General features: G+C 44.9%; 5 protein-coding genes across 10 annotated transcripts; 3 read left to right on the forward strand and 2 right to left on the reverse strand.

The window, feature by feature from the left end:
• The first annotated feature begins 1,254 nt into the window (after positions 1-1,254).
• rgn (regucalcin) lies at positions 1,255-4,794 on the forward strand. Of its 2 annotated transcripts, none has more exons than XM_048999346.1 (7): positions 1,255-1,383; positions 1,794-1,959; positions 2,212-2,394; positions 2,512-2,727; positions 3,117-3,248; positions 3,489-3,643; positions 3,763-4,794. In XM_048999346.1, the coding sequence occupies exons 2-7, from the start codon at positions 1,797-1,799 to the stop codon at positions 3,811-3,813; spliced, it is 900 nt and encodes a 299-aa protein (XP_048855303.1). In that variant the 5' UTR covers positions 1,255-1,383; positions 1,794-1,796; the 3' UTR covers positions 3,814-4,794. The 2 variants fall into 2 exon arrangements, with proteins under 2 accessions (XP_048855303.1, XP_048855304.1); XM_048999347.1 differs by lacking the exon at positions 1,255-1,383 and adding an exon at positions 1,408-1,428.
• A 119-nt stretch (positions 4,795-4,913) lies between these two features.
• Positions 4,914-11,739, forward strand: plcxd1 (phosphatidylinositol-specific phospholipase C, X domain containing 1). Of its 2 annotated transcripts, none has more exons than XM_048999344.1 (7): positions 4,914-5,735; positions 6,303-6,445; positions 6,891-7,033; positions 7,758-7,886; positions 8,208-8,363; positions 9,339-9,522; positions 9,766-11,739. In XM_048999344.1, exons 2-7 carry the CDS (start codon positions 6,319-6,321, stop codon positions 10,005-10,007), a joined length of 981 nt encoding a protein of 326 aa, XP_048855301.1. In that variant the 5' UTR covers positions 4,914-5,735; positions 6,303-6,318; the 3' UTR covers positions 10,008-11,739. The 2 variants fall into 2 exon arrangements, with proteins under 2 accessions (XP_048855301.1, XP_048855302.1); XM_048999345.1 differs by having other exon boundaries at positions 8,220-8,363.
• A 97-nt stretch (positions 11,740-11,836) lies between these two features.
• Positions 11,837-14,617, forward strand: LOC125722960 (PI-PLC X domain-containing protein 1-like). 3 transcript variants are annotated; one of them, XM_048999274.1, is made up of 7 exons: positions 11,837-11,987; positions 12,235-12,350; positions 12,559-12,692; positions 12,780-12,908; positions 13,008-13,163; positions 13,614-13,794; positions 14,133-14,617. In XM_048999274.1, the coding sequence occupies exons 2-7, from the start codon at positions 12,236-12,238 to the stop codon at positions 14,366-14,368; spliced, it is 951 nt and encodes a 316-aa protein (XP_048855231.1). In that variant the 5' UTR covers positions 11,837-11,987; position 12,235; the 3' UTR covers positions 14,369-14,617. The 3 variants fall into 3 exon arrangements, with proteins under 3 accessions (XP_048855231.1, XP_048855230.1, XP_048855232.1); XM_048999273.1 differs by having other exon boundaries at positions 11,837-11,975; XM_048999275.1 differs by having other exon boundaries at positions 11,979-12,033.
• On the reverse strand, positions 14,618-20,133 carry gtpbp6 (GTP binding protein 6 (putative)). 2 transcript variants are annotated; one of them, XM_048999272.1, is made up of 10 exons: positions 18,741-20,133; positions 18,014-18,151; positions 17,836-17,906; positions 17,585-17,628; positions 17,270-17,340; positions 17,003-17,161; positions 16,497-16,705; positions 16,222-16,370; positions 15,959-16,111; positions 14,618-15,100 (listed from the first exon to the last, which is right to left on the reverse strand). In XM_048999272.1, exons 1-10 carry the CDS (start codon positions 19,204-19,206, stop codon positions 14,974-14,976), a joined length of 1,587 nt encoding a protein of 528 aa, XP_048855229.1. In that variant the 5' UTR covers positions 19,207-20,133; the 3' UTR covers positions 14,618-14,973. The 2 variants fall into 2 exon arrangements, with proteins under 2 accessions (XP_048855229.1, XP_048855228.1); XM_048999271.1 differs by having other exon boundaries at positions 17,585-17,715; positions 18,741-20,131.
• Positions 20,134-20,479: 346 nt separating this feature from the next.
• nit2 (nitrilase family, member 2) lies at positions 20,480-25,774 on the reverse strand. The gene is made up of 10 exons (XM_048999276.1): positions 25,678-25,774; positions 24,919-25,037; positions 24,661-24,781; positions 24,431-24,519; positions 24,194-24,287; positions 23,920-23,994; positions 23,478-23,556; positions 22,255-22,353; positions 21,991-22,046; positions 20,480-20,923 (listed from the first exon to the last, which is right to left on the reverse strand). Exons 1-10 carry the CDS (start codon positions 25,703-25,705, stop codon positions 20,829-20,831), a joined length of 855 nt encoding a protein of 284 aa, XP_048855233.1. The 5' UTR covers positions 25,706-25,774; the 3' UTR covers positions 20,480-20,828.
• Between the last annotated feature and the right edge of the window lie 182 nt (positions 25,775-25,956).

Here is a 25,956-nt window from a genome sequence, read left to right on the forward strand (position 1 = left end):
CCTCCATCCCTGACCTAACAAATGTTCTTCTGGATGAATGGGCAAAAATTCCCACAGACACACTCCAAAATCTTGTGGAAAGCCTCCCCTGAAGAATGGTTGCTGTTTTATCTACTAAGTGAGTGAACATGATTAATTGCACAGCACACAACAACAAAATGTGTGGTCTGCATTTAACCAATTTATTTCATAGTGAGGCAGCAGTGGGTAGCTAATTCAGCACCCAGGGAGCAGTACCTAACTCAGTGGTACTTTGCTGGTTGGAGATTCAAACCAGCAACCTTCCAGTCACAAGCACACGCCCCTAACCATTAGATCACCACTAGGGGACCAACTCCATTATAGTGCCTATAGATTTAGAATGGGGTGTCATTAAATTACCTGTAAGTGTAATGGCCAGGTGTCCCAATACTTTTGTCTATATAGTGAATGTAACTTTCCCAGAAAATCTAGTATTTGCAGATTAAAATGTCACCACTATGCCAGCTGATGATCTGAAACCAAACTGCTCTTAGATTAATTATGCCTAATTTAATAAAATAGTCCGTCAATTTTTGGACGTTAATACGTGAGCAGAATTTCCATAGTGCTTAGGATATGACTTCAAGCCAAGTCTGTAGTGTGGAAACAACATACAATTTGAATTAATTTAAGGTGCAAAAACAGGCCATATGTGGGTCGCTGGATCGGGTCTGCAATGGCCGAGTATAGAGCCACCTGTCATCGGTAGTCCTGTGAACCCACATACCGACGCGTTATGGCAAAGCTGACGAATGTTAAACGGAAAAACATGTTTTAGCGAAATCAAATGTCCCCTGTTTATTCCTAATCTCATCCTTGCTTATTAGATTTTGTATGTGTTACCAGAGAACGTGTTTATCACACAGAAAGCTGAGAGCTATTGGCTGTAACCTCGGTGATTAATGGACCTGTCACACTTTTTTTTTTATTCTTTTCTGTATGTTTACTTTAAGAAGATATATTGTGACTGATAATCAGTCTACTCAGAGTGATCACAATTCCTGTACTTGCATACACATACCTGAACATCGAATCCTCTGGTCCGTATCTCAATAGTAGCTGGTAAGAAATAATTTTCGCCGTTAAACATTGAAAGATTTCAAGATTGTTTGCATACAAACGATCGTCGCGTTTCTGTGTCATTATGCAATTATGTTGAACACGTAGTATTCCAGGCCATAGAGTTAATCTGTATATTAAAATGTGTAGTAAAACGCCGAATCCGGGGCTTCACCTCGGCTGCCTTTGGTGACCGATAGGGGCGCTCGACATATCGAAAATAATACACGGCGATTGAGCCCAGCAAAGGCAGAAGTATACTTTCTGCTTGCGGGGATTTGTAACAAGATTTGGACTAAAGGGGTAACGCAGAGGCGTTTGTATGCCAGTTGTCTTTTGTTCGCTTCGGTACATTTCAGAAAACGCATAATTTTCGATGTTAAACGTCGATGTTTTGCATGTACTTGCATGCAAACAGTTTTATTTCCCTAATGTTGCTATTTTATTGGGCGTTAAGTACACGTTACGGCGATTTGTTCTGGCCTACTTTTGAGAACAAGTGACTGTTTAGTGTCACTTATGCGAAGTCGTATGACAGTCATGTGCTTCATTTCAGTCGGAGGAAGTTTTCGCCAGCTGACTGAGTAGGACTCACTGCAAGGGAACAGAAATCAGCGTGTTTCACACACCTATGTGTATATTACTGTAGGCCCGCTGATTTTTTGAATGTTCGAGTTTGGCGCAGGGCTGACAAATCGTGCTTTGCGTTTCAGATCATGTCTTCCGTCAAGGTCGAGTGCGTTATAAAGGAGAGGAACAGGGTTGCAGAAAGCCCAGTATGGGAAGAAGGGGACGGCACACTGCTGTTTGTAGATATTTTTGGACAGAAGATCAAAAGATGGGACCCCGTGACCAATCGGATACAGAGCTTGGCTACAGGTGAGAAGATTCAGGGCTGACTAAGAGTTCCAGGTTGAAGGTTTGTACTTTGATCATATTGATTCCATAGAGCAACCTTCATTCTCTGGTTATCTAATGTTGTTAAAAATGCATATAGAAATTAACTAAATGCTCAAAAACAAACTTGGTATTAAAACAAATGCATTTAAATTTAAAGTTGATATTGGGAATTCTGTTAAACAGAAAAGCAGATATCATCCAACAAATGTATCCAAATGCTTGGTCATTCAGAAAATCTGGTGGGCTCAGTGGTGCCCCGGCAGCGTGGCGGGTACGTGGCTGCGGAGGGCAGACGCTTCATCGCCGTAGACTGGGAGAAGCAGTCCGTCACGGCCATCGCCCAAATCGACCGGCAGCGAGACAACGTCCGGTTCAACGACGGCAAAGTGGACCCGGCGGGCCGCTTTTTTGCAGGTGCCAAATCCAGACGGTGTCTGTGGGTGTCTGATGCATGTGGTTCTGAACAGAGCAAAGTGGGTCGTGCCTGCGTGGCCGCTGATAGGAGCCCCTGTGGATGGCATCTCCCCGCAGGAACCATGGGTTTGGAGACGAAGCCGGCGGAACTGGAGAGGGAGCAGGGTGCCCTGTATTCACTGCACCCCGACCACACTGTGCACATGCACTTCGACCAGGTCACCCTCTCCAACGGCCTGGACTGGTCGTCAGACCTCCGCACCTTCTACTACATCGACAGCTTATCCTACAGGGTGGATGCATTTGACTACAGCGTAGCAACAGGAAGCATCAGTGAGTGGTGTTACATTAGGGGATTAATTGAATTTGGCAAATGGGCTTTTGGTCATAATGTCTCATCCCTGACTGTATGAGTTATAACAGCAGGATGTGAATAATGGCGAAAATACATTTAAGGCCGTCTCCTGCACCGGCAGCAAGGCGAGATTTGTGACTGGCGAATGGCTGGGCTACTGAGAAAGCACTAAACGATGATGAAACCGGATGCAGTAATTATAAGATGGGAAATATTCCCCCCCCCCCCCCCCGGATTTTCGGAAGTTTTGGTTCTGGTCACATCAGGAAGCTACCAAAGGAAATCGCTGAATAAGAATTAAGTACAAGTCAGGCTGGTACAGGCATGGTGTGGGGTGGACTAATCAGCTGTGTGGATGCCTGGGAAGGTAACCGCAGGGAGGTGTACCGGCTGGAGAAGGACGAGGGCATTCCCGACGGCATGTGCGTTGATGTGGAGGGCAGGCTATGGGTGGCGTGTTACAACGGAGGACGGGTTCTGCGCATCGACCCCCAGACAGGTGCGAGATGCATGCATGTCTCTGTGTCAGTGCTCTGTAACATGTATGTGTGAATCCTAGTGTGTCTGTGCAGGCCTGTGTTTGTGAGTGCCTCTGCAGGCCTGTGTTTGTGAGTGCCTCTGCAGGCCTGTGTTTGTGAGTGCCTCTGCAGGCCTGTGTTTGTGAGTGTCCGTTGGTTAGTGACACCTGCACAGGCACTTGTGTGCCATCACATGCGTGTGTTTCTGCCACATCCCCCAGGCACACGGATGCAGACTGTGAAGCTGCCCGTAGATAAAATCACCTCCTGCTGCTTCGGCGGTAAGGATTTCTGTGACCTATACGTCACGTCGGCGTCATACGGAATGGATGATGCTGCCCTGGCCTGCCAGCCTGAGGCCGGATCCGTCTTTAAGGTCCAGTCCAGCTCTGCCCTTCATACTTATTTTCATTTAGACATCACAGCAGCCAAATCAAGATCTGTAATTATTTGCATGATAATTAAAGCTAATTTTGCATTTTTTTTTCTTTACAGATCACCGGTCTTGGTGCTAAAGGAATGGCTCCATATTCTTTTGAGGGATAAATTTAAACAAGGAAAAAGATCATTTATAACAACAAAAATGATGCACAATAGGATTTCAAACGTAATTCTCTTGATTCTAATGAATGCTGTGGGTCTTTGGCTGAGAGCAGTGCAGAGCTACTGGCCAGAATGAAAGGGAGCCACATCTGACGGGTATGAGAAGGTGTCTGGAATCACTGGGCATCTGGTTATACGAAGGGCAGGGCGGAATAAAACAGTTCAACAGCTGTGTACCTAAAAAAACAAACAAAAAAAAAGTCGTAATCTCAGAACTGACTAATACAGACATTTTGGGACCAAATCAGCTAAGGTGGCTCTGAGCCAGTTCCAGATGGACCAACTCATCGCTGATCCATCCAATTTCCTGAACAAACTGAACTGTAAGGAATTAGCTTTGCTCCCAGTGGGGCTGCATTTTTTATGGTGGAACATAAAATGGTTTGCTGCCTGTTAATAACATTTTGTGGTGGCTGCAGGGGACAGGCAGATGTGTGTTATTTGAATTTTATAAACAAATGAGGAGATACCCCAGCATATTCTGTCAGGCTCTGTGGATCCAGGTATCTACGTAACCTTCTTCCTTAATTCCTGCCTTGCAAATATTATCAACCAGATAAATTAGCTGACTCAGGACCAGCAGCACTGCAGATAAAATTAAAAATTAACTTGACAAGGTCCGTTTAAATTCCAAGAGCAAATATTTGCTTCGGTGATGGAGCTCAAACCGACTGATATGTTTCAGTAAACAGCAGACCATTAAATCTCACAATATGACATGGTTATTGAATGCCATAGTATAAAATATAGCCAGAAGAATTGCATAACATCTAAATAACAAAACACCTTTTTAATGACAGAAATAATTATTTTAAACATTCCAGTGGAATAGGATAGAATATTAAAATAATTTTGGTAGAACTTAAACTAGAAATTTACTGTGGTTGCATCATGAACAATGAAAAATAAAACAATTTACTGTAATTTGCATGACTGTTTTGTTCATTAACATATATACAGATGGGTGATGTTTTTTAAGTGCCCTTCTGGGGACTGGAAAATCACGTTCTTATTCTGTGTAAATATATTTTTAACGTTAAAGAATTTAACACAAAATGTGTCTGCAACATTGGCAGCGCTGAGCTGGACATGGACCGCATTGGAGTAGTAGTGATATTTCAGGGGGATTTGCGAAAACTCAGCGTCAGGAGCTGCCTGTGGATTTTCCTGAGCTCTGCGTTTCTCCAGTTTGCCTTTCCAGTTTCCACACTTTTGCGCAAAGCGGAAAAGCGCGTTTCAGTGTCGCTGTCAAACTGTTATTTCCTTAAAATACTGCATATTTAATGCGTCTGCGTATTTCCTGATTTTTGTTATGTATCCGATAAAAAAACAATGAATATGCAAAAAAATGTATATACGGCAAAAACGTCTCTCTGGCTCTTTAAGTGGGCTGCCCGCTGGAGCATCTGCTGATGGTTTGTATGCGAATCCGCCTGCGCCGATCGCCCTGCGCCCCGGTCCGTCCGATTGGGTCGCGGCGAGGCGTAGCTCCAGCCCCCTCTCGCTAACGATGCTGCAGCCTGTCACACAGAGAGCACATTAGGATGGCTGGATGCCGGGAAAAGTTCAAATTTCGCCCTCAAAAATAAGGATCGCTGTTTCTGACCAGCCAGTTTTAGGAGACAGCATTTGATCCAAATGCTGTTGTGGTTTCAGCAGAAGATTTTAAAATAAGCCAGTTCATGCGGAAAGCGCCGATGGCATGCCGTCACTGTTCGCTGTCGCACCAGACAGTCGCGGCATCTCCCGGATCGCCGGAGTGGGGCTGCGCCCCTGGCGCTGCCTTCTGCTGACCCCGGCAACCGAAATCCAGATAAGCGGGGACCCTGCGGGCGGAGTGCGGCCCCATTACGTTGCTGCAGAGCGTAAGTACAATACGATCATTAATACGGCAAAGCCTGCGATGTACAGCGCTGTGACAGCCTGCCTCGCTCGAACATGTGCCCGCTGGGCGTGTGCTGTAATTCTCACTCTCAATATCATCACTGTAACATCTTTTTTACATAATTGAATTAAATGGGGATTTAATAATTGGATCGGTCAGTGTGAAGTCGAAGGGTCACCGCATGGGCTCCTTCGGTCATTTTCCCCACATGTACTTCGTTTTGGTGCCGGTCTTTTTTTAGCCGGCGTCCTTTTATTTATTTAATTTTTATTGTCGCAAAAAGATCGTTATTTTGCGATCACATGGCTACTTTTACTTACTGGCAAAGTAAGCGCATATAATTATTATAAGTAATTACACGAAATATACAATAGACCTATTATTTGTTAACAAAATACATGCTTCCGAATTATTATTGCAATGTTATTAGTTTTAATATAAGGCGATTAACATTTATTGCATAGCCGACCACAGTTTCGGTGCTATATGATCCAGATCGATTCTGAAGCCTTTTGACTGAAACCTTACGCTTTATTTAAATATTTAGAGCTCTGCTGAAGAATATGTCGTTGATGGGAAGATCGACTTCAGATAGTATCGGGCCCCTAGGCGGCCTCCCGGCGGACAGCTGGATGTCTCACCTGCCGTCTGCGCTGTGGGACATGCCTCTCTGCAACTTGGCTATCCCAGGTAATCGATTATACTACACCACGTTCACATCCGCCCACGGAATGACAGTACTGGATTGCGGTCGAATAGATGGGCGTCTTCATTAATGGAGGTTCAAGTCGCTTTCAGCGAGCAGAGATACCACAATAAGAAACTGTAAGATTGCTTTTAAGGACGTTTTAGAAGCTGAAATGATATCGAGGGTATATAGGGTCGCTCCCTTGTGTGCTATACCTTCATTGGGGAGAAACGCCTTAAGCCGCGTGTAAAACCTGAGTGGCTGATTATTTAAATGTGCTAACAATATTGACAATAAATGACAGGATTTTGAGTTGGGAGGAAATTTTACTGACTGTGAGGTAGTCTGTATGAACAATGACACGCACGCCTTTATTCGTGTGACTTCTGTCACTGAAAAAGCCTGTTTGATCTTCAACTTTTGGCAAAGCATGTCTCTGTTTTGTAGGTAGCCACAACACAATAACTTACTGTCTGGATAAAAACGACAGGTCTCCAGTCGACCTGGCACAGCCCGATGTTCTTCAGACGCTGGACAAGTACATGAAACCCCTGATTCGCCCATTTGTGTACAGGTGGGCGATGGCGCAGGTAGGACCCGTGACGGGTAGTGTGCGTGTGTTACACCATTAATCGCTGCTAGTGTCTGTTGGATATTATCAGCTAGATATAGAGAAGAAACTGCGCCAAGATGTAACCACGGCAACCACACATCACTTAAAGAGAGCAGTAATTGTGCTAGAAAATAAAGCAAGATTTAAATCAGCCGGGATGGTTTTCCCGGGGTCCTTCGGTGACAGCACCACCTAGGGGCTGGTTAAGTGCATACAGGTATTACTTTACCCACAATGCCTCTGTCCTAGTACAGCGGGCTTGGTGTGCCTCCTGTGTTAACTGGTCAAAGTGTTAATTGAAAGTGCTGCTTTCTGATTCCTTCAGAACCTCTGATTGGTAGGTGGGTGCAGGCGATTGTTGACTGACTGGTAGAACTAGCAATGATTAAACCAGAATGAAATGACAGCAAAGGTAGCAAAAATGGATTCAACAGGGCTTTAGTAGCTGCGTCCATGTTTCACTGAGAGCATGCCTAGGAGAACAAACATTTTGGTGAGTGAAATTAGTTTGAAGGGGTGAAAATACTGCAGATTCAGATAAAGCCATACTCTGGTGCTTTCATGTTGCAAATGATTCTTAGTTTGAAAAGAAGAGATTAAAAAAACTACAAAAAAAAACTATCACAAAATGTTAATGAAAAAAGGACATTCACCTTGAGGTGTAAAATACTCAGTATGTCTGTCCTTGTTGGCATCTTAAGGAAACCAGTGTGAAGGAGCAGCTGGATTGTGGGGTGAGGTACTGTGACCTCAGGATCGCTCGGCGACCCAACGACAGCTCGACGCACCTGTACTTCTACCACGGCGTCTACACCACAGTGACTGTAGAGGTGGGGGCTGATGACCCTCGACCTCAGAGCTCTGGCAACTGCTCAGAAAGGAATTTCTTAAATTTCCATTATATCAATGTCTAAGAATTTTTATTTCCCAAGATGCATCACTTGCTACATTCTAATAAACTGTAATTAATTTGATACCAGAAATTATTGACCATAATGTAAAGTAACATTGGTGTAGCAGTTTTTTGGAAAATATTTATTTTTTTGCCAGTAACATTGTTGTAAGTTTTGAATACAAGAAATAAGAGTCCCTTGCATTTTGTAAGCTTTGCCATGTGCTTCCCGATTAGTCAGCATCTGCCTTTTTCTTAGGCTGTCCTGAAGGAGATCAGAGAGTGGCTGGACATGCATCCTAAGGAGGTGGTCATCTTGTCCTTCAGTCACTTCCTGGAGCTCAACCTGGACTTTCACAACCTTCTGATTCAGACCATAAAAGACGTGTTTGTCTCAAAACTGTGCCCAAAAACGGTAGGAATAATCCGGAAGGTTCTGTTCCTGATTGTTCAGCATAAATTGAATAATCCTGTGTATCCTTTCAGAATGTTATTTGATAGTTTACTTGTTTGCTCCAAGGGAACTGAAGCCAGTCCAGGCTTGTTAATGTAACAGCGATAACTGTAGCACATTCCCATATGCAGACAGATCAATGCATTTTGTGTTTCTTCATTATAGGAACAAAAGTATTGGAACACCTGGTCATTACACTCAAAGGAACATGCATGACATCACCTCTACATCCACAGGCATCAATATGGAGTTGGTTCCCCTGTTGATTCCCCTGTTGCAGTTAAAATAGCTGCCACACTTCTGGGCAAGAGCATTTGTTATGCATACTAAGACAATTTGTACAATTCTATGCTACCACCTTTGTGGGAACAGTTTGGGGAAGGAAGACCCTTTATGTTCCAGCATGACTGTGCATCAGTGCACAAAGCAAGGTCTATAAAGACATGGTTGGGTGGGTTTGGCGTGGAAGAACTTGACTGCTCCGCACAGAACCCTGACCTTAACTCCATCTAACACCTTTGGGGTGAACTAGAATGTAGATTGTGAGCCAGGCCTTCACGTCCAACATCAGTGCTTGACCGCACAAATGCCGTTCTGGATGAATGGGCAAAAATTCCCACAGACACACCCAAAATCTTGTGTAAAGCCTCCCCAGAAAAGTGGCAGCTGTTATAGCTGCAAAGGGGGGACCAGCTCCATACTGATGCCTATGGGTTTAGAATGAGGTGTCATAAAGTTTCCTGTGGGTGTAATGGCCAGGTGTCCCAATATTCCAGTAAATAAATGAACTGCTTTCCCTGCCTATTTCTGCCTATTAGACTAAAATTAAAAATCCATGCCTGCAGCTTCATTAATCTCATGGCTTCCTGTGCAGGGAGGCGGCCTCAGGCCTTCGTAACATACCTGCACAGTCAGTGACCAGCTTGTGTCCCACAGGAACCCATAACTCTGCGGAACCTCTGGCAGCTGGGTTACCAGGTGATCGTCTCCTACGAGCACAACATTAAAAACGTACACAATGAGCTCTGGTCCCACATCCCCTACTGGTGGGCCAACAAGTGCAAAGCAGAAGCTCTAATTGAGGAGTTTGAGAAGCGAAGGAAACAGCAGGATCGCCCAGGTAGGGGGAAGGACTTCACCCAGCCTCACACACAATTACACCTTCCCAGTGTTCGATGTTATATGACAGTGTATCATTCAGGCAGAGAATAGGGTGAACAATCTGCCCAGATCCAGAGAGGAGCCAAGAATTTGGCATCTTCCCTGTGACCGTACATTGGTGAATATGCATAGAGGTTTGCAGTCTTGTTAAAATGAACCGATTCACTCATTTAAGGTGGATATGCATCTTTACTGCTGACAGGGGGCTTCTATGTAACCGGCATTAACCTCACAGAAGACCTGAAGTACATCTTCTCGCACCCTACTGAGTCCTTGAAGGACCTGGTGATGTCCACCTACCCGGTGCTGCTGGAGTGGGTCAAGGGCTTATGTCCTGGGTCCAATCCTGGCTCCATCAACATCATAGCAGGGGACTTTGTGACAGAGAGTCACCTGGTGCCAACAGTCATTGCACTGAATGAGAAACTGCTCAACCGGATTTAATGGCCAGGCTGTTCTGAATCATTCAGTGTTTCCATCTGTCAATAAACATTTAGTGTATCCTTTAAAGATCAAATCCAAATAGGACACATAAGATGCCCCCCCAAAAGTCATGGGATGGATTGCAAATTGAAGCAAGGCCACGACCGTCTTCTAGAGTGCAGATTTCGAACACCCACCACAATGACATACATTGTCTGTGCTCAGTTACATGCTAATGGGAATGATTGGCTGTTCATAACTAATGGAACTCCATGACTTTTGATAGGCTTACAGATTTGCAGGACAAGGTTTTGCTGACAGATTTTGCACAGGGCACACATAAGATTAAAGTAATGTATGACAACGCACAAGACAGTGTTATGAAGCACAAATGCATATTTAGGAAGTGTTGCTGGGTGTTAATGGCATGAATCATATTTAAAACCTTAGTAACGCATATTCTGAACAAAACTAAGATTCCTCTTCTTAACATACCTACAGGAAAAATAAATTTAAGCATCCAACTAGCTAAAGAATATATATCAACTTAAAACTCGTGGAAAAATTGGTTAAATTTTGGCTTTGGCAGATATTTAGGTTATAAATCCTTGCATGAAAATACAGTCTTATCCTTGTAACAACACAGTAAATATCCACTGCATACTGCCTAGGTTAATAAAGCATGTCTAGTTTATTCATTTCGTACAAATAATTTTAGGGTAGGGTATGATTGACCGCCGTCTGTTATGGTCAGGACTGCAGGATCTACACGTGACCCCTGACGTACTTGAATATAGTTTGGGTCTGAGGTGTTGAGAGACCGTTTTTAGAACTACTGTCTGTAAGTAGGTTTTTTAATGTTGTTATACTGCGCGAAGTGTTTGCGGTCTGGTGATTTGGCGACGCTAATGTGTGGGTCGTTAGAGTGGGCTGTTGTTTTTCGGCGCCCTGAAATAATTAAGGTAAGCACATTTGTACTGGTCTCTACCGCAAACATTATTTTTATGATGTTCTGCTCATTTGATAGGAAAATGAAAGCGTGCAATTAATAGTTTCTCAGATCATCCCAGGCTAACTATTAGCCATACCTGACTAACTGAAGCCTGCAAAAACAAACTACGTGTTTCTCAACCAAAAAACGAATTGCAATATCAATTTTCTAATTTTCCTGTGCGTGCTGGATTGTATATTGTATTTCAGCAAGCCTCCGTAGTTAATTGGGTCTATCTGAATAAAACATAAATGTGATGATACTTTTTTTATTTTTAAGGAGGTATGTTTGTAGATGCACAAATAACACTTGAGTTTTGGTTCTTTAGAAATGCATTATAAAATTAATTTGTATTTAAATGTTTTTGTCTAAATCTATTTGACTAGACCCTCCGAGGGTGGTGTCCTTTTCATGCGTCTTAGGGTACGATGCTGACAGTGCATCTAAGGTCCATACACATCAACGCGCTCACCCACTGGGGGTAATTCAGCGTCGTCGGTCAGCCTAAATGCGCGTTTTTGGACGTCACAGGAAGAACACTGCCCGCTGAGCCGCTCCCGAAGCAATGTCTAAAAACACACAGCACTGGAATTTTTTCATTATTCACCAACCTTACATTTTAGCCATTTCGTTTATATTTATTGCAATGCTCTCTTGAAATAATTTATGTTTTAACTATAATAAATGCACTAAAGTCTTACGAATGATCACTGAATGGTTACGTATCATCTGCAGTGAATGTGCCTTTTTCTAGTGTTGCAATAAATGGATTTTATTCTACCTGCTAATGAGTCCTGCAATGTGTTATTCTCTCTCTCTCTCTCTCTCTCTCTCTCTCTCTCTCTCTCTCACACACACACACACACACACACACACACACACATCACAGGCTCCTTTTACTTTTAATTACTAAAATTAAAACGAAGTGCATTTTTGAAATATGGAACATGTAGACGGTCCCTAAGTTTGATTCTCCTAATTTAATGCCAAAGGACACGGTAAGGGTTCATGTAAGAGAATTCTTGATTTTACATCGTTGACACGGAAGCCGCCTAGGTTATTATATTCACAACTTCCGCATTTGCATGTCGATGTGTAACAGATACAGTAGTTATAACTATGCTTCGTTAATACCGGGTGTCTGTATTTTGTTCTTAAGAACTCCGTATTTGAAATCGCAATAAATGAAGTGAACCACGCCAAGTACACACGGATCGGTACCATCAGCGCTATTTCTTTGGTTGTTTGTTCTGACAGCATGGAGGGCACAAGAGGAAAGGTGAAATTAGGAACCGAGTCGGACTGCGCAGACTGGATGTCCCAACTACCCGAAGATCTATGGAATATTCCTCTGAGCAGTCTTGCGATCCCAGGTTAGTAAAGGCGATGGGGATGCTGAACTCGACCCTGTAACCCGACCGCGAACGGAGGGCGCTTCTGTCTCCTCACGTTAATTAACCGCGGACGGTCTTCTAGAAGTGATCGGGATAAAAGTTGCAAGCAAATGATCACATATCTGATTTTTTTTTTTGTAATAGTAATACGGACAAAATCTCATGATTAAACGTCCTTTTTGTGCAGGAAGTCACGATACCATGACATACTGTTTGGACCGCAGCTCTCCTCTGGTGTCGGAGCCCCCGATTCTGAGCGTGATGGACTTCATCGTGCCGTGTATAACCCGCCCGTGTCTCTATAAGTGGGGGACCACGCAGGTATCCCGCTGCTGTTAGGGTTTACGGGTCAAAGACACGTCCCTCGATCCCACATGCTAACTGGAGCTGCTTACCCGGCTTTCGTAGGAACAGCAGGTCGCTGCCCAGCTCGACGCCGGTATACGATACTTAGACCTACGGATCGCACACAAGAGAGGCGATTTCTCCTGTGCCTTTTACTTTGCTCACGGGATTTATACCCTCCTGACGGTGGAAGTGAGTAAAAAGGACGGGCGGATTTTTATGCACCTTTAATTCGTGGCAAATTAAATAATGATCAGTTGCTGATAAATGCTGTTTGCTTTTTCAAACCAGGACGCTCTCAGCGATATCGCTGCCTGGCTGAAATCTCACAGAAAGGAAGTGGTTATTCTTGCATGTTCCATGTTTGATGGTTTGAATGACGAGCACCACAAGCTTTTGATTGGTTTAATCATTAACTTGTTCGGGGACAAAATTTGTCCTAACACGGTAAGTGATCATCTTAACTTAGGGTCAAGGTGTTTGTTTAAGTTGTTCCAAATACGAGGTGCAAACGGTTAAGATTTCAAACATTTCTTCTGAAGTAATTAGTGATGTAATTTGTTAAGTGTGAGGGACGGTTTTCAGAGTAGGCAGTGTTGTGTCTTCTTGCGCTGTTACTGGTTTGAGCCAGGTATTCCACCCATGTTTGATAATCACTGGGCACTCCAGTTGGTGTTTGGTGACAAATACTTCGGCTGTACGCCAGGTGTCTTTTGTAGCCTTAGTGCCCTGCTTGACGTCCCACCTAAATTTCCCACCTTTGTGACTCTGAACGGATGACCAGTTCATTAAAATGGGTGGATCATCTCTGGGAAACATAAAAATTATGTAACACAGGGACACAAAACCAACTAGGTTGTTGAGGTCAGTCGGCTCTCTTTGTCACTGTTGTTTCAGGTAAATCCTTCGCTGGGGATCATGTGGAAACTGGGCTATCAGGTCATAGTCTCTTATGACCATGAAGCAGGTTCCTCTTATGAAGAACTGTGGCATCAGATCCCCTACTGGTGGGCTAATGAGCTGGACCCTCAAAAAGTCATTGCATACCTGGAAGCCCAGAAGCGCGTTGGGAGGCCTGGTTAGTGACTTGATCCTACATACAAAATGTATCATCTCCCATTTCGTCATTTGTATTTCAATGGTGAATATTTCGCTTACTATAAGCAGTGTTACACTTTATTTCCATATTTAAAAGACTGAGATCCAGTGACCTACGACCCAAGGGCTGAGTACTGAAGCCTCAGATGTCATCACAGCTGAAGTCACTCAGTCTTGGTGCTGAGTGACGTCTATTTCGCAAAACAATATCTGTATTGTTGCTCAGTCTTGTTCACGTGGCCTGTTCCCTTAGCAGGTGACGGATGGGATTCTGTGCCATCCAGCTGAGCGGCGTCGCGTCCTTTTTGTGTCTTACAGATGGATTTTTTGTGGCCGGACTCAATCTCACAGAGAATGCCAGATATATTGTGACTCACCCTTGCCAGTCCCTGAACAGCCTGACAACGAGGAGTTACTCCGCCTTTTTGGAATGGGTGCCGACTCAGAGTCCCGGGCTAGGGAGAGCCTGCCTGAATATCATTTGCGGAGACTTTGTAGTCGGAATGAAACGTTTTGCCTCAATGGTCATTGATCTCAATAAGAAGCTTTTGTAAAGCCCACTGTAATAATACCTAGCAGGAGCTATATTCATCCTTCTTTCCATATACGTTTCCCTCTCCTTACTGAAATAACGGCTAGAAACGTGCTTTATAAATATTTTTATATGCAGCACTGCATAGTTATATATTTAAAGTATTAATTTGTAGAAATTAAAGGAGTTATATATATTTATATTATTTATCCATAACTGCGTATCATAGATTATAATACATACAATAAACTTTCAGTTTAGAGCAACAGAATCACATTTTCATTTGTTCATTTTATTTAACTTCCTTTCCTTGATCATGTGACCTACAGTATTGTCACATGCAGCAAAAACACCATGCTAAGGTACAGAATCCGTTCCCATGGCAGCAGGCCTCTTACCCAATCCCTTACCGGACGATCATTACCTCTAGCTTAAGCTAACCCAGCCGCCTGAGAAACCCTGATTCCTGGAACATCCCCCCGCTCTTGGGTTTCCTCATCTTATTATGCTTTTGAGCAAAGGGAACGCGGTGCCTGTCCCTGTAACCGTGCAGAGGATGGCGAGGTCGCCGGGCAGCAGGCGGCACACCACCGGGGGGAGGGGGGAGCACCGGCCATCGTCACGCTCCTAATTAGTAAGGAAGAGCTTCCTGTAGCGGCCGTATGCGGCTGTGCTGATGATGACCTGCACGAGCGCCGTCCCCTCCTCGGCCACCACATCTACGTCCTGAACCACGGCCTCCTTGTACAGCCAACTGTGGGGATACAAGCGGACATGACTGAGACCCCACTAAAAGTGGGACAAAGGGTTTACCTCTCAGCACAAGCCCAGATCGTTTGGCCTGAACTCTGCTTAACACACACACACTAGGGCTGGGCTCTGTGCGACATGAATACTGATGCTGCATGTTATGTGCACATGATTCTCACATCGCAAGCACCGTGATAGTCAACTGGACTGAATCAGGCCATATCTTCATACCGTCTTGATATTAAATCGCAAGCAAGGGGAGGGGTTAAGTTTCACTAAAATATTTTTATTCTGTCATAGGAAACAAAACATAGTGAGCTTTGCAATTTTAATGACCGTTTCTTTTTCGGATTGTCTAGTAGGCCTAAACATCAAATAATCAGTTTAAAGTTTACTGCTGATGCTTGTGCATGTGTTCTGTGAGACAATCGATCATTTTCATGCTTGCGGTTTAAGTCACAGCCATAGACGCGTTTGTGAGAAATTTAACAAAATGAGTGGGGAGCAGAAAAGCGAGTAAAGGCTGGTCAACAAGCTATTTGCTTTCCGCTGTATGGAAACATTTTGGATTTCACAGAGATGATAAAAAAAAAGTGATGAGAGTGAGAAAAAGTGATTTGTCAGCCAGTCCGCTGCAACACCACCGAGTTATTTGACAGGCTCTGTTGGCAGATAAGTTCTATTTGTCTATTGTTTATTTTGGGTAAGTTTGAAGTCTTTATTTGTTCCATAAATATTGCAGTATTTATCGGAAAAAAATTATTCTGTGATTGACAATTTTTAAATATCATGTACCCCAAGCACGAACCCATTTTGTGCCACGTGACGCATGCTGTCGAGTCAAAACTTAGGAACTGCTTGCCTTAACTGCGAGCTGCTGAGGTCCACCTTGAGGGTCAGAACTTGTCTGCCGGTTGCCTTCATCACCGCCGTTTCTATTGCACCCTTCAGCTCCTGCAAGCCCTGTTCTTTCAGAGCCGATATCGCAATGGCGTCCTGCTCTGTGGGCTGGTAACTGAAGACGGCAAAAGACATAATGCACCTCTAAACACTGGAGGTAGTGTCCTTCAGCTTCGCAGAGCTGCTCCACTCGCGGCATGGGCAACATCTGGATCACCTTCCTACCTGTCAACGAGGTCTATCTTGTTGTGCACCTCCACGATGGAGTTCATCAAACGCTCAGGTATCTGCAGGTCCTTCAAAATGCTCAGCACGTTCACTTTCTGGCTCAGGGTCTCGGGGTGACTGATGTCTCTGACGTGAACTATAAGGTCCTGGAAGAAGACATCTCTAGTGAAATTGTGAGGACATCCAAGTCAAGTACGACGTTACATTGGAGGTCATGGGTCACGTGTCCTGGGATCAACCATGAATGACGACGTGTAAACGTTGGGATCTACCGAGTGGGACACATCCTCCAGGGTGGCAGAGAAGGAGTCGATGAGCTGGTGGGGCAGCTGGGACAAGAAGCCGATGGTGTCTACAAAGAGGACCGGCATGCGGCTGGGCAGCTGGCCGCCATGTACAGTCACATCCAGGGTGGCAAAGAGCTGGTCGCGGGGCTGCAGACCTCTGTCTCCCGTCAGGGCTTTGATCAGAGTGGTCTTTCCTGAAAGGGCGATATCTCAGTGTGAGTTTAATAAGGACTGGCACAGTCATTGACCGACTGACTGAGGCTACATTTTAGGTGTAATTAACACTGTACTAATTGACTGTACTAATTACAATAAGCAGTCCCAAACTGTCCAATGCATGTTCTTACTCTTAGCTGCTGTTTATACCAATTGTTGTGAATTAATTTAAATTAATTATGAGGCATAAAACAAAATATAGCCCTTGGTATAAAGCATTATTAGAACAGAAAGTGGCCAGGCACTGGGGGCCAAGCGCAGCCCCCGTTTCTCACCACAGTTAGTGTAGCCGATGACGGAGACGATGGGGAAATCTCGGCTCTTGCGCTGGGAGCGCAACAGGTGCCGTTTCTTCCGCAGCTTCTCCAGGGCAGAGCGGATCTTCATCTCCCGCTCCCTCAGCAGCCGCTGTTGCACCTCCAGGAACGTCTCACCTAGTTGGGGAGGGGTGTGTGTGTGTGTGGGGGGGGGGGCAAGATTAATCATTACACTGCTTCCTGGTGCCCCTCTGAGAGGTCAAAAAAAGCGGCGACAATCTCCACCTGATCCCATGATGTATCTAGAGCCACCTCCCTGCTGGTCCAAGTTTGACAGCTCGTCTTTCAAGCGTGACCTGTCAAAGGCATGGCCAGCTATTATTATCCAAACAATACATCAGAAATCATTTACGCAGCCTGGCCACTAGATGGCGGTAGGATTTGAACAACTACAATAATAATAAAAAAAAACATTAATGAATTATTACAAATCTCAGTAAATGCAAAGCAAACCTAGATGTTTGTCTATAACCTTAAAGTGTGTGACAGTACTGACTGCCCTCAGATATACATGAGCAGATCTGGGATCCTCATGATTACCTGAGAAGGGGGATTTCAGCAAGGGAGATCTGCAGCTTAGCCTCCTTGGTGCAGGCGTTGCAGCGGAAGATGTGGAGGACAACAGAGTACCTGTCAAAGACTGTCAGGCCCCAGGCTTCCTCCAGCTCCCGCTGAGACAGAGCACACATGCAGGAGATAGTAGGCCTTCAGCAATCAGGCCTTCAGCGATCGGGCCATCAGAGAGGCACATAGGTCTGATGGGAGGGCAGCTTAGCCGAGCACCAGCTTACCTCGGACAGAGGGTTCAGCCGTTCTACGTTCATAAACACAGCAGTGATCTGCGGCAGCCGTCGGATCCTTTCTGAAAGCAAAACCGAAAGAGCTGGACCATTTGTGGCTCTGTGGATTAGCCCGACCTGGAAGGTCACACATGGAAATGATGACACAAGCAGCGTGGGGCTTCCACACCTGTAAGACTTTTGAAATTCCCCTTCCCAAAGATAGTCCTCTTCTCAGGGGTCTTTGTGGAGAGTATGATCTTGTCCACAACTGTCCAGTTCTGCAGGGTGTTCACCAACCCCACCGCCTCCGCCATCATGAGGTCAGCTTCCAAACAGATAAAATGTCATCTTAGTTACACATCTCAATCACGTTTTCCATTGTGTTTTCTACTTAAATGTAGCAACAAACTGATCATTTATCATGCAACCCGCCTGTCATTACAGGGCTCCAGATGGTGAATAAAATGATCTATACGGTTAGATTTTTTATTTTGCCACTAGTTTCACCTCTCACAATCCAAGAAAATTTTAAATAAAAACTAAAGCAGACATGGACTCTCGCAAAGGTGGGATTGACTTCTGTGAGATATCGGAATACTTTTCCGTCATCAATAATAATTCCACTGCATTCGTTTAAGGAAAAAATGAGAGAATGTATTCATGGAGTATTAAGTACAAACCTAAACGATACAGACATGTATTAAGACAATGCAGAAGACAACGGTAGTCAGATCAGACAGCTCAGGCAGGAGAAAGAAAAGGCAGTGTGAGGTAGACCGGAGACAAAATGTGCGATGTAAGTATTTTTTATTTATTTCACGTTTGGCATGTGATGGACAGTCAAAAAAAACATTTGGCTCCTAAATATTTTGGGTCTGGTTTGTTTTTGTCTGAAGCCGCGCAATAGGTGTTACCTGTAGTGAGCTGTGGCTTCTTACTGCCCCACTTAACGTCCGGGTGCACAATGACGATCCTGTGGTCATCAGCGCCAACTCTGGTGGGGACCTGCTGCAGGAAGAGCTCCTCCACCTCGCTGTCATCCAGGACGTCCTCCCCAAAGTTCTCATCGTCTTCCCGTATAGCACCTTCATCGTGACTGGTTTTCTTACTCTTCAGTTGGCTCGTGGTGGTGGAAAAACAACGGATATGTCTTTGGTTTAAGCTTACACGCGCCGTGGAGACCTGCGAACCGGTGACGGGTGCCGTGTAATGCGGTCTCAGTGAATCCATGCAACATCTTGCCTCGTTGCATTTGGAGAAAATCCGCAACAAACGACTTTTCCAAAAACGATGGAGTCCAGGACAACTGTAATATCTCCTTTTTGTGAAAAATTTCAGAATACTTGTATTAATCATGCAGTACTTCCAAATAAGTTCCATGGCACCCGATAACTTACAGGATACATACCCACAACCCGCCTGCAAGATTTGTTTTCAAGTTCACCAAAATAACGTAATGGAAGAAACATGAGACAGATGAATCCGGACTAGGAGTAAACGCTTCCACCTTGTCTGCAATAACACTTCGATTTTGTGAGGAATAACAGCACGTTTACTGCGTTATCGCCGTGTAACGCCGCGGCAAGTTAAACATGGCCGATCCGTTTCGACGATTTCCATAAACAGTCGAAGGTTTCCGAAGATGCACATGTTCTGTACTCTCACTAGAGGTCCCCCTTTCGCACAGGACTGTTGTCGTGTCTGGCTGGTGATCTGCTTGGGTCACCCACTTGTAGGGCAGTTACCCTGATGGCTACACCAGGACCCTTTCAGCTCTGGCCTATTAATCATTTTATATCAACAACTGGCTAAATCTCTCTTCTCCCTTACAATCTCCTCTATGCCAGTTTCATGAGGTGGCCTCCTGGGATGCTGTTCCAGCTGTCCTGAAGGAGGTCCCACATATATGCTGAGCTCTCATTGGCTGCTTTTCCTTCCATCTCTGGTCAAACTCCTCCAAACCCTTTTCTACTGGGTTGAGGTCAGGTGACCAGGTCATGTGATGTGACGCTGTCACTCTCTTTTGTAGGCGGCTCGGTGTGTCTAAGCTTTTGCCTGGTGCTGCACATCTAACGCTGATAATTTTTTAAAAGATGTCATGGCATAGTATTTTTAATTATGTTTGTCTGTCTTGCTTTTACTTAAGAAGCACTTGTTTCCAAGCATATTAAATCACAAAGGAGACACACTAGCAGAGATGGGGACTTTAAAAACAGCAGGGTTTTAAATGGGCAATTTAATAAGTGTGCATGAGGCGTTTGTTAACATGCTATATAAAATGCAATAACACTGCCTGTTAAAAAGATTTATTTCCACTATTTAGTATTTAATGTGTATCTTCTTATCTTCATATGATAGTTAGAACACTTGTCTCTGTGTAAACAGATTCAATAAACAATGCATTTTATTAATTACTGTCTATTTAATAAACATATTAGTCAACAGACTAAAGCAGCGAAATTAATTAAATGCAACTGTAAGCATAATTGTAAGTGTACGTGGGGAGACTGAGGGGACGACGACTAACCACTATACTAAAGGGAGGGGGGGACTAACCACTATACCCAAGGGGGGGGGGGGGGGGTACTAGCCACTATACTAAAAAGGAATTGAAAAACTGCCACTCATTTTAATTTTACTTGACACAAAGAACAAATTGTGAAATCCACTTTATTCTTATATTGAGTGAGACGTCTATCAGTAACAGACACCACAAATAATTTGTCAGGAATAAACAGTTATCGCTTTAAAAATTACATTTGCTACTTTCAAAATAACAGACATTTGTGTGATTCCCATGTGACCTGTTCAGCAGAATCTGGCAGTAATTGCTTCAGTAGCAAATATATTTAAATCTAAATACAAACCAGATGGACAGTGATGAGGTTATGGTCCACCTCCATACCCACTAGCTGTAGAATATAACCCTCCTTCAGCTTCTTTAGTGCTCTCCACCCACAGAAGACATCATGGCATGTGTCTGCTGGTATCTCTCGTGCCAGCTAGCTCTCCGGCAGTGCGTTCACGCTGTACAGGTCTCCCCGTCGCTGGGAGGAGATGGGGATCTGCTGACGCACCTCTGCCAGGTACTGCAGGTCTGGGGGGAGGGCGTATGATGTGGGGTGAAAGCGCCGGTGGCAGACAGCCACCAGCCAGTAATGCAGTAGTTGTGTAAAATAAGGGTCTCCTGTAAGACCAAGTCGTATTTCACTATCCCATGTCCGTTATTGGTTGCAGACGAGGGCCAGTAATGTAAATTTGATCATCGGGGATTGGCTGCGGATGACTGTCGGTGTGTGTGCAGCCTAGATTTTTACACCTAGCGGACATCTTGCGCGCCTGTGCATATCGACCGTGAATGTGCAAGATAACTGACTAGTTACTTCCAGTAGGTGGCAGCACCAACTTTCACAGATCAGTCAACAACTAAAAAGTAAAGAAAGAACAGGCCGTTGCTGTAATGGTCATGGTGAGCAGCTGAATGAGGAGGGTCGTAGGTATCCCCATGTCTAGGTTTTCATACTGTCCAGACATTATGCCGAGGTTATATGATGTTTTGAAAAGCAACACTATTCTGGTATTTTGAAATCTTGGCGATAAAATTCACCAAATAGCAGCGGGAGCGGGGATCCTGACTAATTTTGTCGTAAGGATTACAAAATCCCACAGTACACATTTTACTGTAATACTGACCAAGCCTTCACTGATAACGTTAAAACTGTTCAGAAAGGTTTACAAGCAGCGTAGTGAAACGGGTATTTGTGCTTGTTGCAGTACATGCGCCCTCTGCTGGACTGGTGGAATATAACTGCTGTACGCAGCAGCGACCGCGACCGTCTGCATCTGCAGCCAAATGTAGTATGAACACAAGCTGCCGCACACGACCGTGCGCAGCCTGAAAGCGCACGCGGAAAAGTCAAGTATGAAATGGCATTCAGGAGTCAGCCATGAGCATACAGGTCTCTCTCTGGTCTGAGTCTCGTCACTGATTTTCTTTGCCACGTTTATTTCATAATTTAGGAGCCAAAGACTGAGACCAGCAACAACATGAAGCAATGATCTCTAGCCGGTTTGTTTTGATGACGTCGAAAAAGGAGCAGTGGGCCATCTGAAGAATTTATGTATAAATATCCAATACCGCTATGGAAGGGCAGCAGTACTCACCAATGTCGGCGTAGAGCACAGTCTCCTCCACTCCAGCTTTCGTAATCACCTCTCCCCTACCACCACACACAGACCGGTTACCCCTCAGCAAACAGGCCTCACCATATGTCCCTGTTTTTGCAGTCTGGGTTAAACGTTCCGCTAATACATCCATGAACTCCAGAGTGTGGTAAAGCACCGTGTCAGAAAACACTAACGGCCACACAACCCGTCTGCCTCATTACAGTCCTACAATCCGCACAGGGAGGCAGGAGGATCACTGACCAGGGGCTGATGACCGCGCTGTGGCCCCAAGCCACGTAGGAAGCCGCTTCGTCTCTGGCTGGGGAGGCTGCCGCCACGTACACCTGGTTATCGAGCGCCCTGATGAAGGGGCAGGAAATCAGCGACAAGACAGGAATTTATCTCGGGGGGGGGGGGGGGGGGGGGAATTCTCTTAATGAAAACGAGAAGAAGAAAAACAGTCTCCCTGTCGAGGAATCGAACAGTGGTTTCCCAAGTCCAGACCAAGATTCTGTTTCAGCCAACCTGTCCAGTACTGTGTGACTGTGAATCTTTATCCCAGGGGTGGGGAACTAGACAGGACTGGAGCTGAGAATCACTGTTTTATTACTGGCTGATTGAAAGGTCATCCCAAAAACCCGCACTGGCACCGGCACTTCATGGACCAGGTTCCCTACTCCTGCTTTACACTCAACTGTTTGGTTGAAACAAAATCTTGATCTGGACTTTTTCCTCTCTGGACCTAAATTACCCACCTCTGCCCATCCAACAGGCAGAAATACTAACAACTACACTAAAGCTGGTGTGGTTTTGGCAATACGACATCATATGACACGTAATCACCACAGTGATCACCATTTCGGCACACCACCTATGTAGGACCCCCGAGGTGGTCTTCTGTTTGTTCTGGTCCCACCAGAGGTGGAAATGTCAGGTCCAGAAAGTACAAATCCAGAAAAGGATTTTATTTCAACCAACCAGTGGAGTACTTTGTAACTGTCACTCTTTATGCTCAACTGATTGGTTGAAGCTAAATCACGGTCTGGATTTGTACTTTCTGGACCTGAAATTTCCACCTCTGGGTCCCACCCACTGTCTATGATTGGCTGATATAAAAGTGACATGGCGGGATTGGTCAACAGGACTAATTTTGCAGTTGCCAACCTGCTTTGCACTGCACCGAACCTTAAATTGTAAATTAATATGTATATCTGTGTATTTCTGTTAATAGTAAATGCTATAACCATGGAATGAGTGTGTTTCATTAGCATGTAACTGTGAGTGTTGTGCAAACTGTCAGCCTCATTTTAAGCATGTGACAGATTGTTCTCATCAACGTGTTCGATTTTGTTTTGTCAGGATGTCGTTTGACGTATACAGGCACTTTAACAAGGAGCTACCTAGAGGTCTACAGGTCCCTGTGCAAGTCCGATGCACCAGGGCTAAACCATCAGTTCGCTGTGGGGGTGTTGGTAATCACTCACCTCCCTCTCTGCAGGAGCTCCCAGTGGGCCGGGCCAGTGGTCATGTTGAAGGCACCAGGGTAAACCAGCAGTTGGCACCCTGTAGAGGTGAGAGCAGAAATTAACCTCCCACCAGAATGAGGCTATTCCACACTGCCATCATACACCGACATCCTAAGAATCAACATATGCTGTCAGGAGAAACACACACCTCTATATAAATGGCTTGCTGTAAGCTCAGCTACCACGGGTCCTTGCAACATATTGCTTTAACAGTTTAACTTATAGGAGAACAAACAACATCCTGGCCTGATAAACATGCAAGCTGGGCCCACCTGAGTCGTTGCTCTTTTTAGTTTCAAGCCAATTGGCAGCCTGGTAAGACACATAAAGGACCGGCAAGCATAATGCTGTGCTGGGAGCTGGAATGAGGTGGAAACCAGTGAGTGATATGAAGCCTTACCTCTTTTGGCATAGATCTGGGCCAGTTCAGCAAACCGCATGTCGTAGCAGATCCCGACGCCTACCTTACAGAAGGCTTCAAAGGACAGAGAAACGAGAGGGCTGAGAAACAGGCAATAGGCTAAAACAGTTCTACATGCGGCCAGCAGGGTGTGTAGTAGTTAAAGAGTTGAACCTGTCATGCAAACATTGCTGGTCTGAGTTCTGTGAAGTACACAGTCGTCGTGTCACGCTGTGCCTAACAGCTGAAGGTGGAGCGAAGGGGTGGAACTCACGTGTCTCAAAGACTGACAAACTGCTCCCCGGACTAAGCGTCTCCGATTCCTGGAAGCGGATTTTCCCGGGCACATCGATGTCAAAGAGATGGATCTTTAGGGGGAAAAGGGGGCTTATTTGCACATTTGCACAGCATTTCTGCTGTATGTGTGAGTGACAAGACCAGGCAGGGAGCAGGGGGGAGGGGGGAGGGAGCAGGGGGAGAACTTTGATCATCCACCGAGATGGTGCCCAACCTTCCTGTGTTTCAGCAGCATGGACCCATCCGGCCCAAAGACGGGACAAGTGTTGTACAGCTTTCCCCCATCCTCTTCCGGAATAGACCCTGCAATGGGCACGATAAACACCTCAATCATCCAATTCAATACCAAACACATCCACCTACATGATGTAACTGGATGTAACTGCAGAATTTAAGTGTAAAAGTTGACTGATTGATCACAGAGCTGGTAGGCAAGGTCTCTACCTCCAACCAAGTAGACGCCGTTCTCTTTGGCCGCCCGTGATAGAGCCTGTGTCGACTCCCCGGGGATCTTCTCAGCATATTCAGGGAAAAACCTGGTCCCATAAGGGGAGTTAAAGCACTCCTATAGGGAGCAAATCACAGAGGAGAAGACAAGTCACCGGATTCATTAGTGACACATATACTTCAACAGATCTGGCTGGCCAGTGCTGCCGTTTGATGTTATGTTGTATGTTGCTATGCTAGGTTAAAGATACTTACGGGCAGAACGACGACTTTTGCACCCTGACCTGCTGCTTCTTTCACCAGCTCCTGTGCTCTCTTCAGATTGTCTGCCTTCACTTTCGTAACATTGAGCTGCACCACAGCCAGGCGGAACTCTGCACCATGAATCAGACCGGTCACTTACTCCCGATCTCCAGTTGTTCGCCTGCCTTTACTGCTTTAGTTCTCGAAGTCCACCTAGTGATAGAACTTTGTCGTTTTGGACCAAGTCAAACTGAACTCCTAGCAGTTAACACTCAGACCAATATAAAAACGATATTTAAGTGTGTGTGTGTGTTTGCGGAAAACACTTATATTGTATTTAACGTATTTAACTGTCGCTTTTGTACAAAGTGACATACAAGAGAGGCAAATAGCACGTCGCAACCAACACATACATGCTGTCAAGTAGTTAACTCGGCGTAAGTGCGGCTGGGCTGAGCTACAATAAAGTACGATTAACCGTAGTGAAACAGTGGCCCACAAAGTGAAGATCAGGCCAATGTTCAGCGTCGTCTTTCAGTGTTTGCTGTCTGAAACGGAGCGTAGGATCGTGTATAGCGGGATACCGTGTTACCCGATGTTAATGTCAGTTGCAAAATTTATAAACCCCCAAAAAACAAAAAAACCATTGATATGAATTCCTATAATCTATACATATCGCGATTAAACAATTGCCCGTATGAGTACGTAATATGGCACTTCAGAAGACGCACGCATTACGTTCAAATCTGAAATCAGACGTACAATACTTACTAGACATTGCCTTAACCAATGTAGACATAACTCAACTGCCTCTCCGCACTTAAAGACAGTGACTCTCCGTTTCCGGGGGCCACCTGGAGGCCAACAATTCAGAATAAAAGTCCTCACATGTACCTGGGAAAACTACAAGAACTTATTAATAAATGACTTTTTTGTCTGAAAATGGAGCAGTAACCAGTAACTAGAGTGCAGCCGAAAAGACTTCAGCGCTTCAAGTTGCTAAGAATCACGGTCACTTACAGAGGATTTATATGCAGTGCGGTCGTACCT

This window comes from Brienomyrus brachyistius, unplaced genomic scaffold, assembly GCF_023856365.1.
Source record: "Brienomyrus brachyistius isolate T26 unplaced genomic scaffold, BBRACH_0.4 scaffold44, whole genome shotgun sequence".
Taxonomy (NCBI): Eukaryota; Metazoa; Chordata; class Actinopteri; order Osteoglossiformes; family Mormyridae; genus Brienomyrus; species Brienomyrus brachyistius.